The following is a 14,636-nucleotide window of genomic DNA, read 5'->3' on the forward strand; positions in this document are numbered from 1 at the left end:
CTCGATTTCCTCGCCCTGCACTTAATGCTATGTGTTGCTTTCGTCTATGAGTAACATGACCTGCCAGGAAGGAGAAGCCAATGGAGAGAGTAAGTGTGTGTGTGTGTGTGTGTGTGTGTGTGTGTGTGTGTGTGTGTGTGTGTGTGTGTGTGTGTATGTGAGAGAGAGAGAGAGAGCAAAAGAGAGAGAGGGAGGGGAGTACGAGTGGCCAAACAGCGTGTGTGTGTGTGTGAACGAGTGAGATATGCAGCGAGTCAGATTTGTGGTAGTAGAGAGCTGGCAGCTGCAGTCAGGCTGAGTTTAAATGTGGCTAAGCGCCTCTCGCCGCTGCAGCGTGAAGCAGGGAGTCAGCGAGCCGACCGCCGCTACGGCCACAGCCATGAAACACTCCCACTCACAGAGGATGGACTACAGGCTGCTCAGTAAGTCACGCTTCGACTTTGCCATACACACAACAACAGGCAGTGCCGTCACATTTTCAGTAGAGTTTCAGTGGAGCTGTTCTGCCGGACAGTGCTCGGTGTCAAAGACTGAAGTGTTTTTATGTATTTTTTGCTGTGTAGAGAGTTAGTTACGTACTCTAGTTTGGCAGACTGATGTTTTTGGCTGTGTGAGACTAGGAAAAACACCAAAAATGTCCCTAGAAACACTTTGAAGATGATTCAGCGACGTACTTATCAAAAAGGAATACGCCTTAATGTTTGATTACGGTTGCATAATTTGTTTGTGTTGAGTGCTGGCAGCTGGAGTGAAAAAGTCCTACGGGTTTGGAACGACAACAGGTGATTAGGGATTGTCCCTTTTAAAGGATGGAACAGATTTCGGGTTTTGCAGACAGTATTTGTTTGAATAAAAGTGCATATTTTATTATTTTTTACCCCGTTTTTAGCCCTTTCTTCATAGATAAATTAGGTTACTTGATCTTTAACTAAATTGAAATACTAAATTTAAGCTTTATATGAAACCAAGCAATGGATTAATTAATTAATGTGTGCGAGATTACTAGTACATCCACACGTTATATTGAACAGGGTTTCTATTTTGCTATTTTATGATGTTCTTTAGGCTTTCACTCTTTTGTTACACAAAATGAAACACGCTGCTCAAGGTTATTCTGAATGACTGTCTATTTCAATTTTTTTTTCCCCTTACATTTTCATTTCAAATATTTTTCTGGAGGTTGTAGAAGAGTCTGAGGGCATTTACCTTCACAACTCACTCAACGCTGCAAATATATCTGCTAATGTTTGGCGCATGAAACATTTACAGTTTACTGCATCTTCATGTATTATTAAAATACTAAAATACCACTTTATAGCATTTAAATGAGCATCACTTTTTTGTGATTTCAATACATTTTCTGTCATAGTTGTCTTCCCTACATGTTCAAGACAGTGTAATGTATTTATATGGGTCTTCTGTCATCCCAGGTAGTTACAGGTTAGTTATTTTACAGAAGCGCTTTCTATTAATGATTTATTCTCCAGACGAGATGGGATACTAGGGATGTTATTGTAAGTCAAACTCACTGGTCGTAAATCAAACATGCATAAGCCAGACTATTTCTGTCCAATATGAAGTCTCTTTTCTCCTCAAGTCTTGACTGATTTTTGGACTGATAATGTGTTGTATCAGCATCATTTCTAAATAAACGAGTCCTTAGTTATCTGCCGTTCCTGTTAATTGTATATTGTTAATTGTAAGACAGAGTGTGTTTGCATTAGTCTAGAAACATAAGGTCTAGGGCTGCTTGATTAGGACAAAAATAAGATTGCACCTACTGTAAAAGCAATGCTTTAATCAACACCTTTTACTATTTGTTTATTCCAACATTTAAAATCAATCAATCAATTTGAATTAGTTGTGCTCCTTTAGTGTGCAGGAGGTGCACCTCAGCTTCTCTGTGCGTCTTAATAGCAGGATCTCTGCTGTTGTTCAGAAAACAAGCGCTGCTTCCTGTCTGCTTTAGACCTGAACCATGAGTGGCCCATGCATAAAGATCAGGACAGCTCATTCACAGCCTAATGTGGTGCATTCATTTCCCTCCATTTTGCTTCAAAAGATACCATGTGCAAAGAGAAAATGACACAAGGCAGATGCATGTGATGGCTAATAAAATGCGAATGGATATGAGTCTGCATAATGTAAATATGATGTGCCTAAAACTCACCTCAGAAAAAACGCATCGGTATTACTGGGCATTGGTTCAATTTTAAGCAGTAAAACAGCACAGCTCAGATTTATTAAAACTTTTCAAGGTTTTTTTTTTTTTTTGCATTAATTTTTTAGCTGAATCGCTGAGAATTTGCAAGTGAGCTGCTCACAATAGAAAGCCCGTTTCCGCCACAAGAAAAAAAAGTTAATGCAAATTTTTTTTATCTCACTTCACATCCTTTTTTTGCATTGTGAGATGAAAAAAAAATTGCAATTGCAAGCTATAAAGTCAGAATTGTGTGATATAAACATTGTGATTGTGTGATCACAAGCGAAAGTTATGTCTTTATAACGCCGAATTGCGAGTTATGAAGTTTCTCACAATACAAATTTTTTTTTAAAACTTGCCATTTTATATCTCACAATTCTAAAAAAAAAAATGATTTGTGCGATTGTAGATTTGCAATTGTGAAGAAAATAGATTTGTGAGAGAGTCACAATTACCTATTTTATAAAAATAGGCTTTCATACCTAGACAGTGTACAGTATCATATGTCCACAATAATGCTTATTACAAGATAAAGTGTCATATCATGATATACTTCAAGCCTCTATATCACTGATTTCTGTGAAGGCACTGAATGTTTGGCCGGAAACGGCAAAAAAAACCAAATAAATTGTACCGAACATTGATGTGATGAGATCAAATAGAGGCGTGCACTAATGGAGCAAACATGACGGCAGTGTGGAAGCATTTAAAACTGTCCCAGAAAACAGTGAGAGACCGCTTAAGAAGGGGTGGTTGTTTCTGGTTGATACTGTATAATGAATAACATCATGAAATGTCCTTAAACAATTAAATACACTGCAGAACCTTATGCTTTCTAATGAACCGCCTGTGTTCAAACAGCGCTGCACAAGCTCTCGGAGACAGGGTTCAAAGTCCAATCTTTGAGAGAAATCTGCGCTTGACGGTTTCTTAGCAAGATTTTTATGATTATTTTACAAGGCGTGCGACGATGTGATATGTCTTACCGAATTAGTATTGAAAATACTTTATAAATTTGCTGCTGTCGAAAAAAAAGAAACGCCGAGGACTTCCTGCTCGGGTTCCTTCAAAATAAAAGCTCTATTAACATTCACTAAGTACTGTAATACTGCTGTTGTTCTTAAAATTAAAACGTAAGACAATAATAATGATAATTATTACAACAGCTTTATTTAGTATATTGTTAACACTGAGTGGTCAAATTAGGATCTGTAATATTTTCTATGCTAATATTTTAAAAGAACTCCCTTCTGCTTAATAACTTATAACTTAACAATTTTAAGTTAAATTGTGTATTTTGATATAATGTTTGTTAGAATGTTAAAAAAAGTTATGTTAAATAGTATTTTAAATTTTTTTTGTAATAGTATAGTTACTTTTCCTGGTAATTGTCTTTTTTAGTCACAAATTAGCCCAAGACTAGTTACTACTATTGCATTATAATGGTGCTTCTGCCACCTAATGACAATATATTTACTGTAAGGTTCATTTGTTAACATTAGTTAATAGCATTAGTTAACATGAACTGAGAACAAACAGTACTTTGTGAGCTAACAATTCATGGTTGTATTTTTTTAATTAGCAAATGTTTACAAAGATGAATAAATACTGTAAAAAATTTATTGTTCATTGTTTGCGCATGGTAGTTAATACATTAATGTTAGCAAATGACACCTTATTGTAAAGTGTTACCATTTAATCTGTTATTTGTGTTTGCCGTTTGCTATTTTCCTTTTGGAGCATTGTGCCTTTAGCTTAGCAACGTGCTAACACCGAAATGTATGGGGTTTCAAACTAAGGTTTTGATATGACACTCGAAGTTGTAGTGTGTACTAGAAACACTCTCTTGTTCTATCAGAAGACTAGACTAAAAACACAAATCAAGCGGCACTCTCACTCTGCCCCTCCTGTTCCGGCGGTCTCCATGGCGGCGCGTTGAGCCGAAGGAGCCTGCAAACACTGCTTTTGACAGCTGATGCTATCCAGACAAGCATGATTCACAGTATTTATATTATTTTTGCTTGACCTGCCCTTGAGCACCATACTAGCATAACCGTTTTCTGATCGCAATCTCAGGCAAGAGTGGAGGAAACGGTGGGGATATGTAAATATACTGAAACGTAATGAAAAAACACTGTGCCCGGTGATGTTGAAGAAATGATCCATCAGTGTCACAGTATATGGGTTATTGGGAATATTTACAACTCTGGCCTGTATGGCGCCTTCCACTTTTACTGGACCTCACTGATGAGACCGCACTGTCACACAGTGTACATTATTAAAGTTATTTGTTTTGTCTTTTGTGGTACTCTCCGCTTCTCCTTAATTACCATGTAAATACTGTATTATGTTGTATTATGATTGTTTTATCTGTGTCTGTGTTTATCTTTCTCCTTTGCACTGCGCTGTACTGAACACAGTTATCACCAGCCTTGTCTCGCTAGTTGATTGAACGGATAAATACAATTTTAGGGGCACGTAATAAATGTCCTATATAATGGCTCTGTTTCAAATCCTAGTGGATTTACTTCTAAGGAAGCATTATAAGTAACCACTGTCTATAGGCCTGTGGTGATAACTTTTAGTTGTGTGATATACTGCCCTTTTAGTTTAAGACCATTTTATGCCACTATAATATAACAGCATAATAATGCAAGAAGGCCTAAACCCTTTCAATTGACAACAAACATTTAATTCTTAAAAATGTTTAGATCATGGAAATTAAGAATCAAAATATTAGATAACTTAAAATACACAGTAGATAACTTTAATACATAGTAAATACACAGTTTCTTACATTAGTGGAAAAAAACACAAATGCACAAAGAACTTCTATGGAGATTTTTTTCCATCTACAGCTTTGTTTTGTAAGCTTGAGTTTTTTGTAAGGTCCTGGTTAGTAATTTATTTTGCTAATGTGTTAACATTTAAATCAATACTTGATGATCTTCACTTTAGAATACTGATCCAAATAACTTGTAGTAGTCATTACTATCTCAAAATTCGATATTGGGGAGTCATGATGATTTTCACTTTAGAATACTGTAAAAAAAAAACGTAAAAAAAAAAGGAATTATTGATTAGTTAGAAGCTACCAATTAGTGCTGTTACTTACTAAACTGTTAAACAGAGTGTCTTAAGTAAAATAGTAGTTACTACAATGTTAGTAGTGCATTAGTCATTTATTCCTGTAGTTATACATTAATGACGGAACAGTATATAGGTATATGGTGTTAGGAGAGAGCCATTAGGTTACATTCAGAGGTTATTAAGTAAACTCTACTGTCTTTGACTCTCTCAGAAAGGCAGCTGTGCAGCTCCATGGCCAACTCCAGCATCCTCCCGTCCACCGTGACGGGCATCAGTAAGGAACTAGCCGACCTGCGGCACCTCATCCAGTTCCCCGAGGAGATCGCCACCATCCTGACAGAACAGGAGCAGCAGCTGTATCGCCGCGTCTTCCCTCTCGACTACCTCAGCTTTCTCACCCGAGATCTGGGAAGCCCAGAGTGCAACAAACGCCACCCGCACCTGAAAGCCTCCCTGTCCGCCCCCATCATGCCCACTCAGAACGATCACCACAACACAGTAGAAGACCTCGTCACAAGATTTAATGAGGTGAGCAATCATTAATAATGCGGTTTCGTAACAAAGTGAATTGAAGGGCGTTAGCTCTGGAAGAGTTGGACATGGTTGCAGCAGGGTGTCCGTTCTGTTGCCTGTTCTATTTGGACTTTTCACCTTCATAGCGTGTACCTGCTTATCCAAACAGATGTTTATTGCAGTTGTCTTAAATATTGGATACAGATAGTGCCAGAGGAAAATCGTGTTTCTCCTTTTGAACGGGCCTTAAAGAAAGTGGAATGATGTCATCTTTAAGGTGAGCACTTGCCTTTAGATCAGCTGGTTTTGATTTTAAGAAACGAAATGGAGATAAAATCCATGTTTGCCATTTTTGGCTGAAGTTTTTACAACCCAAAACATGAAAAGCTGGTTATGTTTAATGTAAAAGCAAGAATCTAGACAGGTTGTGATTGGGAATAACATGACATAAAGCTTTGCAGATGCTTATAGCCCAGAGAGTCGATGCTGGTTATGTAAGACTCACAACTCAGAAAGGTGACCCTCACATTGGAAATCAGTCTTATGTTTTGTCTAGTAGCGTAATGCTCGTTAAATGCAGTTCCTGCTTAACCGATTAGAAGAAACATTGAAGGTTTCCTAGTTGAAGGGAGTTGTCTAGATCATAGGCTTTGATGCAATGTCAAAGTGAATGGATCACATAACACCCCTCCCGGCCTTAATCCTGGTGTCCTTTGCGAACAAGTCCCAGATTCCTCCTTTAGATGGATTTGATTCGCTCTTTTACCCTAATGCTTCCTGTGGGCTCATTCGTGCCCCAGCAATGTGTTAAGTTATTTTGGTTATTCTGTAACCCACATAATACATCCCTGAAGTGTTGCCACTGGGTGTCCGTGCATAGCCTAGGGATTGTGGTCTGTTGTCTTTGTTGTGGTCAGTTGTTTGTGGTCTTATTCAGACACTTGACCGTCGGCTGCCTTTGAAGCCCCTTCCAGGGAAGCGGTGTCTCTGGTAACTCTTATGTAAGTTATTAATGTGTCAAATCTGCTGTCCGCTAACTCCTGGCTGGCCGGACTGTGTAGTAACTCAAGAGCAGCAGTCTGACCGGTGGAATCCTGGCAGAATGACATGAGTTCCAGTGTATCGGTCCTCTCGTATTAAACGTCCCTGACCATCCAGGCCTCAGCGGAACTGTTTATGTAACTGACTGACTTTCTGTGAGGTGTTTTTAGCTACAACACACCATCGCATAAATATTTGCGCTCAAACTGATTGCGGTTATGAGTGCTCAGGACTTGAGACGGTTGGATTCTGTGACTTTGTGTTTAGAGAAAATGTGAGTGGTGATTGACCGTACAAAGGCTCAACACTACAATACTGGGGTGTTCTGTGTGCTTGCCAGGGTGTTTCTGTGCAGTTGATACACTGCTAAAAAAAAAAAGGTATTTTGGTAATTTTTGGTTAGGATATTGTCCATAATTTTAAGTAAATATCGGTTTCTGTAAATGCAATGCGTTGCACTGTAAAACATCTGTAAAAATAAATCTATACGAAAAAATCCTTTCTATTAATAAAATACTTCATGCATTCTGAGTGTTTTTTTTAATTGGTCAGGGTGTTCAAATAGAGCACTGCTTTGATGGCACCATGCACTATTATGCTTTTCGAAGGGAAACAACCTCCGCACTTAATTCTCTGCATATTAAACTTGCATTAAAATTGCAGATGTTGTTTTTTGTAGTTTCTGCTTTAAAGCAAAGGTTCATCACTTACTTGCCCTCATGTTGTTCCAAACATTAACAAAAGGTTATACCAAGTGTATGTCAACCCATTGTGTAACTTCAGAAAACTTGGAATATACAGTAACCCAGCAGTTGTATGGATCGCTGTCTTGTTATCAGTGTTAGTGTTATGGGGTCCAGTGGGCTGAAATCTACTTTTGTGCACTCAAACCTTCATTTTTCTTGCAAAATGTAAATGAAATCAAGTTTAAAGCTAGAGATTTATGTTATACAATCTTCAGTGTTTCTTCATAATACGCGCGGTTATACATCATGTGAATGAAGTGAGGAAGGTATGGAGATGAGTATTTTCTCAGGTTTGGGCCTCAAACTGAAGTGTGTGTTGTGTATTTAGGTGAGCTCATGGGTGACCTGGCTTATCCTGACTGCTGGGTCCATGGAGGAGAAGAGAGAAGTCTTCTCATACCTTGTCCATGTGGCAAAGTGCTCCTGGAACATGGGCAACTACAATGCGGTCATGGAATTCTTGGCAGGTCTCAGGTATGGCATGATGCCTTGAATGGCTTGGTTAGAAAAGAAATAATCCTTTGAGAATAAATGACCCTCTCTGTTTGTATTGTGTGTTGCTTAACAAAGTGAGGGACATTCCTGAGTCACTGATTTGTTTTTGACAGCACATTTGTTACACGTGAAAGGATAAGTCTCAATACTAATCTGCAACCCAAGTTACTTTCTCTGCGGACTAGTTATCTACAATTTTAGTCATCTATCAAAGGTTTTATGTGTGCCACTAAGATTAAAATTAATACTAGTCCTCAAAGACATTTTTTCACTACAGTCAGAACATGTAGCAGCCTCTTTGTGTTCTCAGTGCAGTCATTTAGATTTTTATTCCACTTGTGTTGGTAAGAGAGAGAAAATCGATACAGTTTCCTGGTTATTATACAAGAATATTGTATGACTTGAAATGTAACTCTGGTTGTCAACTCTTGTAATCATCTGTGAGGTCAGAGCATTTATACTATCCATCAGACTGTATTCCTAAATGAAGCTTTAAAGTACATTTAAAAACCAAAGTGTTAAGAAGCCTTGAACAATATACATATAGATGGGCCATCTCATTCTTTTCTCTTAGGTCTCGCAAAGTGCTGAAGATGTGGCAGTTCATGGACCAGGCCGATATCGAGACTATGCGTGGGCTGAAGGATGCCATGGCCCAGCATGAGTCATCTTCTGAGTACAAGAAGGTGGTCAACCGTGCTCTCAACATCCCAGGATGCAAAGTGGTACCCTTTTGTGGCGTGTTCCTTAAGGAACTTAGCGAGGCTTTGGATGGTGCAGCCAGCATTATTGGACTGCGACCATCATTTGATTCTCAAGAAGATCCTGTGGAGGTGAGTATTAGGTGTTTCCAAAGACCGATGATGACTAACACAGGAAATTGTATCACCACAGTCTAATTTAATTGCCTTTTACAGTTACAATAATATTCTTGAGACCATTTTGGCTAGCTGGAGCAATTACCTTTTCATCAAACATTTAATATGCCTGCTGAATTGCTTCCTGGCTTTACAAAAAACACATTAGAGTGATTCAACCAGGAAAAAGTCATTTTGCCACTCTGGTGACTATTAAATAACAAATGAAAGCTTTTACAGCCCGCAGATCTACTCTTATTGTCTGTAATTGTGGTTATTTTCTTTTGTGTGGAATCTCTGTGGTGAAGTGCTCTTTACCTTACACAGTTTGTCACCGACTACAACGGCCAGCAGAACTTCCTGCAGAGGGTTGGGAGCGATGGCCTCCAAAGCTCAGACAAGGAGGCGACCGTCAGTAACATTCTGCAGACGATTCGTAGCTGCAACCGAAGCCTGGAGGCAGAGGAGCCTGAGGAGAAGGCACAAGAGATCATAGTTTGCCCCAAAAATTCCTTCAAAGACAAGAGTAGAAACCAGTGAGTTAATTTTGGACCCTGTTATAAAATATTATATGATATATAATACAATACATGCATGTGTTTGTATTGATATATACATAATATACACAGTATACACACATATTTACATATGTAAATTAAATATGTAAAGAAAAACTTTATTGGATGTGATTAATCATTTGAAAGCAGTAGTTTAGTCTAATATATATATATATATATATATATATATATATATATATATATATATATATATATATGTATGTATATGTATATATATATATATATATATATATATATATATATATATATATATATATATATATATATATATATATATATATATATATATATATATATATATGTATGTATGTGTGTGTGTGTGAGTTTGTGTGTGTGTGTGTGTGTGTGTGTGTTGAGGAATTATCAGGGTTTTTTTTTTTTTTTTTTTTTTTTTTTTTTACTAATAGGCTCTTTATAGAGCGTAGAGCTTTGGGTTATTTCTTGACGCTTTTGTTAACTAAGTAGATCTACAATATCCAGCATTCCCATGAATCTCAATGGGAGTTTTTTCCACTGGTGGACTGGTGATTTGACATCTGCCATAGTTGCTTAGGGACACTTTTAAAGGTTTAGTTGAGTAAATAACCTGAACTGTAAAATGAAACCTTAAGAAAATTACATAATAGCAACTCTGTTGGACTGTGATTTTGGTCCCCACAAAAACACACAAAATCCTAAACCCCAAAGCATCGCACAGAAAAAAAAATCAAGGTTTTTAAAACTCATCTGACAAAAGTCTCTTCATTATGTTTTTGATTCATTATGATTTTTTTTTTAAACAGTATGTTTTCTTTTTGTTTTGTGTTTTTTTTTTTTTTTTTTTTAAATGAAGGTTATGGCTGGGTTGCTGTGAAATTCTGTTCATCATAATTCACTGTACCGTGTACTACTAATTTTCCTCTCCTGACAACCTTGAGATCATTTAAAAGAGAGTGAAAGAATTACTGTAGCATGTGAGTGCTCAGAGTTTATTTTGAATCTTTAAATGTCTTATCAAGTTATAAAAAGATTTCCAAAGGCCTTCCATTGGACTGAAATGTTTCTCATTGGAACATGTTGTTGTCATTTGATAGTTTATACATGTTGACCTATGTACAGAACAGCTCTGCAAACCCCATGTTTTCTTAGACCGAAAGCAATGAGTTTTAGTTCCGTTTGTCCTCAGCGCTGAGGCAGTTTTGTTGTTTGCAGGAAGGTGCTTATTGGTTGTTAATATGGTTTCTCTGGAGAATCTCATTCCCATTCCAAGCATTTTCATCTTTCACGACACTGAATAGTGAGCAGCTTGGCTTTGATGTACTTCTCAATTCATCTTAACTTCTCTCCCAGTAGCTCTTCCAATCGCAGGGCTCTACAAATGTATCAGATTTGAGCACACTGTGTACAGATCAATCCCACTTTCAGTTCTCAAACCACTACCTTCTGTTTTTCTTTTCCATTCAATTCAAACCTTCACCCTTACTGTCCACTCTTAAGAAAAGGACCTGGGCCAGAGCGTGTTCTGTAAGTTGGCAGATTGTGCTTTTAATGGTTACTCTAACTGCACTGGTTTCTAATTGACATGCAGCGCTTATTTATATAGGGTTTGTGTGATTGCACTTAGAAATGCATGGATTTTCTTCCTTTAAATCCACAGTGCAGAGTTGAAGTCTCCAAATTCCAGACCAGTCCCCAGTTCTTTGCCACTGACCAGTATTGATGGACCCCTCAATACACAGCAAAAATCAACACCAAAAACAAATCCAAAATCCCCTATAAACAGACTAGAATAATAATTCAGAGACTAATGCCACACCCCTGTTATGCAGATCGATGCTCAGATCAAGTCCAGATTAAGACCTTATACCAGAACCCATGCAAAAAATGTTGGTCCATGATCCAGGCTGTCAATTTGAATTAAATAGAGATAATGCAGAATTTATTCCACACTTCATTTCAGACACTAAGGCTAAGTAGTCATTAAGAGCCATAGGATCCTCTGTAATGGTGCTGATACAGTGCAAACCTGTGGTTGAGGTAATTATCATCCTCATTACTCTCTGGAAACAGACTGGAGTCTTTTCTGAGACCACAAACCTAGAGCCATATCCAGACCAAGACACAGAGTAAATGAGATGCACAACCACATTTAAGCTTAAGGTGCCAACTCTGCCACAATGCACGTTTTAAAGTAATTTAACACATAGCATTGTATTATGTTCCATAACGGCATCTAAATTTGTGTCTTATATGTAGGTAGACAGTGCTCTTCAATACTCCAAGCTCATGTCAGCTTCTTTTGCAAGACTAATATGGCATTACCTTTTCCGAGACATTGAGACGTTTTGCAGGCAGTGTTCTGTTTATTCAGTCATTTGATTCTTGGCTTCACCCGCTTTTTTTTTTTTTTTTTGTAGGTTTTTAGTAGGGGACCTCTCAGACTCTGAAGTGGACCCACTTGAGCTGGCTAAGGACGTAGACCTTCAGGCCACAGAAGAAGTGCGTGGACCATTTAGCCATGGAACAGAGCTCATCCCCTGGTACGTGCTCTCTCTTCAACCAGATATCCACCAGTTCCTGCTACAGGGAGCAACCGTTATCCACTATGACCACGAAACCCACCTTACCGCCCGCTGCCGTCTCCGTCTACAGCCCGATAACTGCTTCCTTACCTGGTCCAAGCCCCATAGCAGTTGTGGTCCAAGTGGAAGAGCCAGGGGCCTAATGGGGCATTCACCATCCCCAGACCACTTACCTCTGGGCCAACCTGTGCACTGTGGACTGACCGATGGACTACTAGATCTTAATGTGGTCAAGGGTGTTTTTATGGGTCACCCTGGAGTGGATGTTAACTACGTGTGTCTGCAGCATAAACTGTGTAACATGAACCCAGGCGAAAATGGTGTCACGCTGCTATATGGACTTAACACTACAGACAACAGGCTCCTGCACTTTGTGGCCCCAAAGCACACGGCACAAATGCTGCACGAGGGCCTCCAGGAGCTGCTTAGTGCTATCAGGAAGATCAGGAAGTTTCCTGACCAGAGACTACAATGGCTGCGAAAGCAGTTTGTTAGTTTGTACCAGGTACATTTACATTTATTCATATATTCGAGAACACAATACGACTAAACCTGCAATTCCACGTTTATTTCTGTTCACAGTAGAACTGCCAAGGTGCGCTCTGATTGGCTAGCTATCCAGTGCATTCTTTTAAAAATATTAGCAAAGTTTTCACAATAGAACCTTCTTTTCTAATCTTTTTCAAAATAATGAATTGCATATTTCATATTAAGCTCATTTATCCGTTATCTCATTTTATTAATACAATCAACAATTAATAAAATAACAAGTTTCACAGGTCTTGCCACTGGTCATGCTGGTCTGAATTAATAGTTTTAGAAAGGAGCCAGCTGACCACTAACTGGCCAGGCTGATAGATGTAGCAAACCAGCTTAGTCTGCATTTTTATATTTACATTTAAAGGGGTCATATGGCGTTGCTAGAAAGAATATAATGTAATATAATGTCCTTATGTGGTTTAAGGTTCAAACCACTTTATTTTTCACATACTGTACATTGTTGCTTCTCTATGCCCTGTCTCTCTGAATTGCATAGTTCCGAAAAGCAAGCTATGCTCTGATTGGCCAGCCATCCAGTGCGTTGTGATTGGCTGAATACCTCAAGTGTACGATCAATATATTACGGCCCTTACCATAATGTGTTGTTGTGTCCTGCCGTTGCATTGTATCACACCATGGAAACATAACAAGATGTCTGCATTTGTGATCGAAACGACAAAGAAGCACTACTCTATAATGCGTAAGACTTGCGTTTGAATAGTTAGTTGATTCTGTAAATAATAAACATACAAGTCGGAAGCTCCAGTCTGTCTTTGCAAACTTGCAATCGCTTAACTTCATAAAAACAGCCTTTGTGCAGAGCCAGATTTGTAGGCTTACTATATCAGGTTCAGGAATCAGACCTTTGTAAATTGCACTGAATTAGATTAATTTGAATATTTGAACACAGTTGACATACAGTATCTATTCACGAACATCTTGTAACACTCCAAAGAGAAAGGGAAAACTTAAAATTGCATCATATGACCCTTTATTTAATGTATGGTGAATTATAGAAACTCACTTTAAACTTTAGTGGTAGTTCTCATGCAGTTAAACACATTCCAGTTTTAACTTTTGAGTACCGTTTTCCTTTAGCTTAACTCTGTTAACTTAAGGTCAGCTAAAGCACAGCTTTCCTTTTTATAAATTCCATTCATTGTTATTGTCCAATTTTATTATCAGTTGGTTTTATATTGTTGTAAAACTCCCTGTTCTAGGAGGATGGTAGATTTGAGGGGCCCACACTCGCCCATGCTATTGAGTTGTTTGGTGGGAGACGCTGGAATATGGGTTCTAGTGGTCCTGGATCTGCCAGTAAGAGTGCAGAGAAAAGCTCAGCCCAGAAAAACAGCCCGCTGGGCATTAACTCCAACGTCAAGAAGAAGAAGAAAGCCTTAGTCAGGGTAAGGAGTAAAAAAATGTGAGCCAACACAGGCTGTCCTGGCTTGGCTGTATGATTTGACTAATGCAGTATTCTGTTCACAGGGGGACAGTGGTGATGGAACAGATGATGAGATGATCTCACGCAAGACCAGAAGCTGTAAAGAGACTTTGGGGAGGAGAGAGTCAGACCCTTTGGAAAGTGTTGAGCAGGAGAACGCTGGTGAGAGTTACTGAGCAATTTGTTTACAGCTAATCTGACTTTGGTTAGTCATAATTGTTGAAGAATGTTGACGATTTTATCTGTTTCAGCTGCTTTACCAATAGTTTTTTTTTATTTACACACTGAAGATACTAGATTTGTGATGCAAATATCATAAGCGATCATGGTCATAGTGACTGTTTGGATGTTTCCATAGAGGACTGCAGTACCTTTGGCCACCCTGGATCCCTTTCCTTATCCAACAGCAAAGGCCAGTCTCCTGGATCCTCCTTATCCTCCTCGTCTTCCTCTGGCTCCTTTAGCACAAACACCTCCACTCCTACCCGCCCCCATTCCTCCCCCATTCTCCCCGGCAACTCCAAAAGTCAACCAGGGTAAGGCCCTCTCCCTCTCTAGAAATACAAAT

General features: G+C 38.6%; 1 protein-coding gene across 11 annotated transcripts in view; it reads left to right on the forward strand.

Moving 5' to 3' along the window:
• Positions 1-14,636, forward strand: part of plce1 (phospholipase C, epsilon 1) — a 68,534-nt gene that overhangs the window by 35,440 nt on the left and 18,458 nt on the right. For 7 of the 11 annotated variants that reach the window (XM_043254078.1, XM_043254077.1, XM_043254083.1 and 4 more), the window contains 9 exons: positions 5,505-5,821; positions 7,922-8,067; positions 8,663-8,921; positions 9,273-9,481; positions 11,000-11,026; positions 11,920-12,589; positions 13,845-14,030; positions 14,113-14,230; positions 14,427-14,604. In XM_043254078.1, coding sequence (XP_043110013.1) covers positions 5,505-5,821; positions 7,922-8,067; positions 8,663-8,921; positions 9,273-9,481; positions 11,000-11,026; positions 11,920-12,589; positions 13,845-14,030; positions 14,113-14,230; positions 14,427-14,604 — 2,110 coding nt within the window. Of the gene's footprint in view, positions 1-230; positions 423-5,504; positions 5,822-7,921; positions 8,068-8,662; positions 8,922-9,272; positions 9,482-10,999; positions 11,027-11,919; positions 12,590-13,844; positions 14,031-14,112; positions 14,231-14,426; positions 14,605-14,636 lie in introns of those variants that run through there. The other 4 variants (XM_043254080.1, XM_043254089.1, XM_043254079.1 and 1 more) reach the window with 2 other exon arrangements.

This window comes from Puntigrus tetrazona, chromosome 12, assembly GCF_018831695.1.
Source record: "Puntigrus tetrazona isolate hp1 chromosome 12, ASM1883169v1, whole genome shotgun sequence".
NCBI lineage: Eukaryota > Metazoa > Chordata > Actinopteri > Cypriniformes > Cyprinidae > Puntigrus > Puntigrus tetrazona.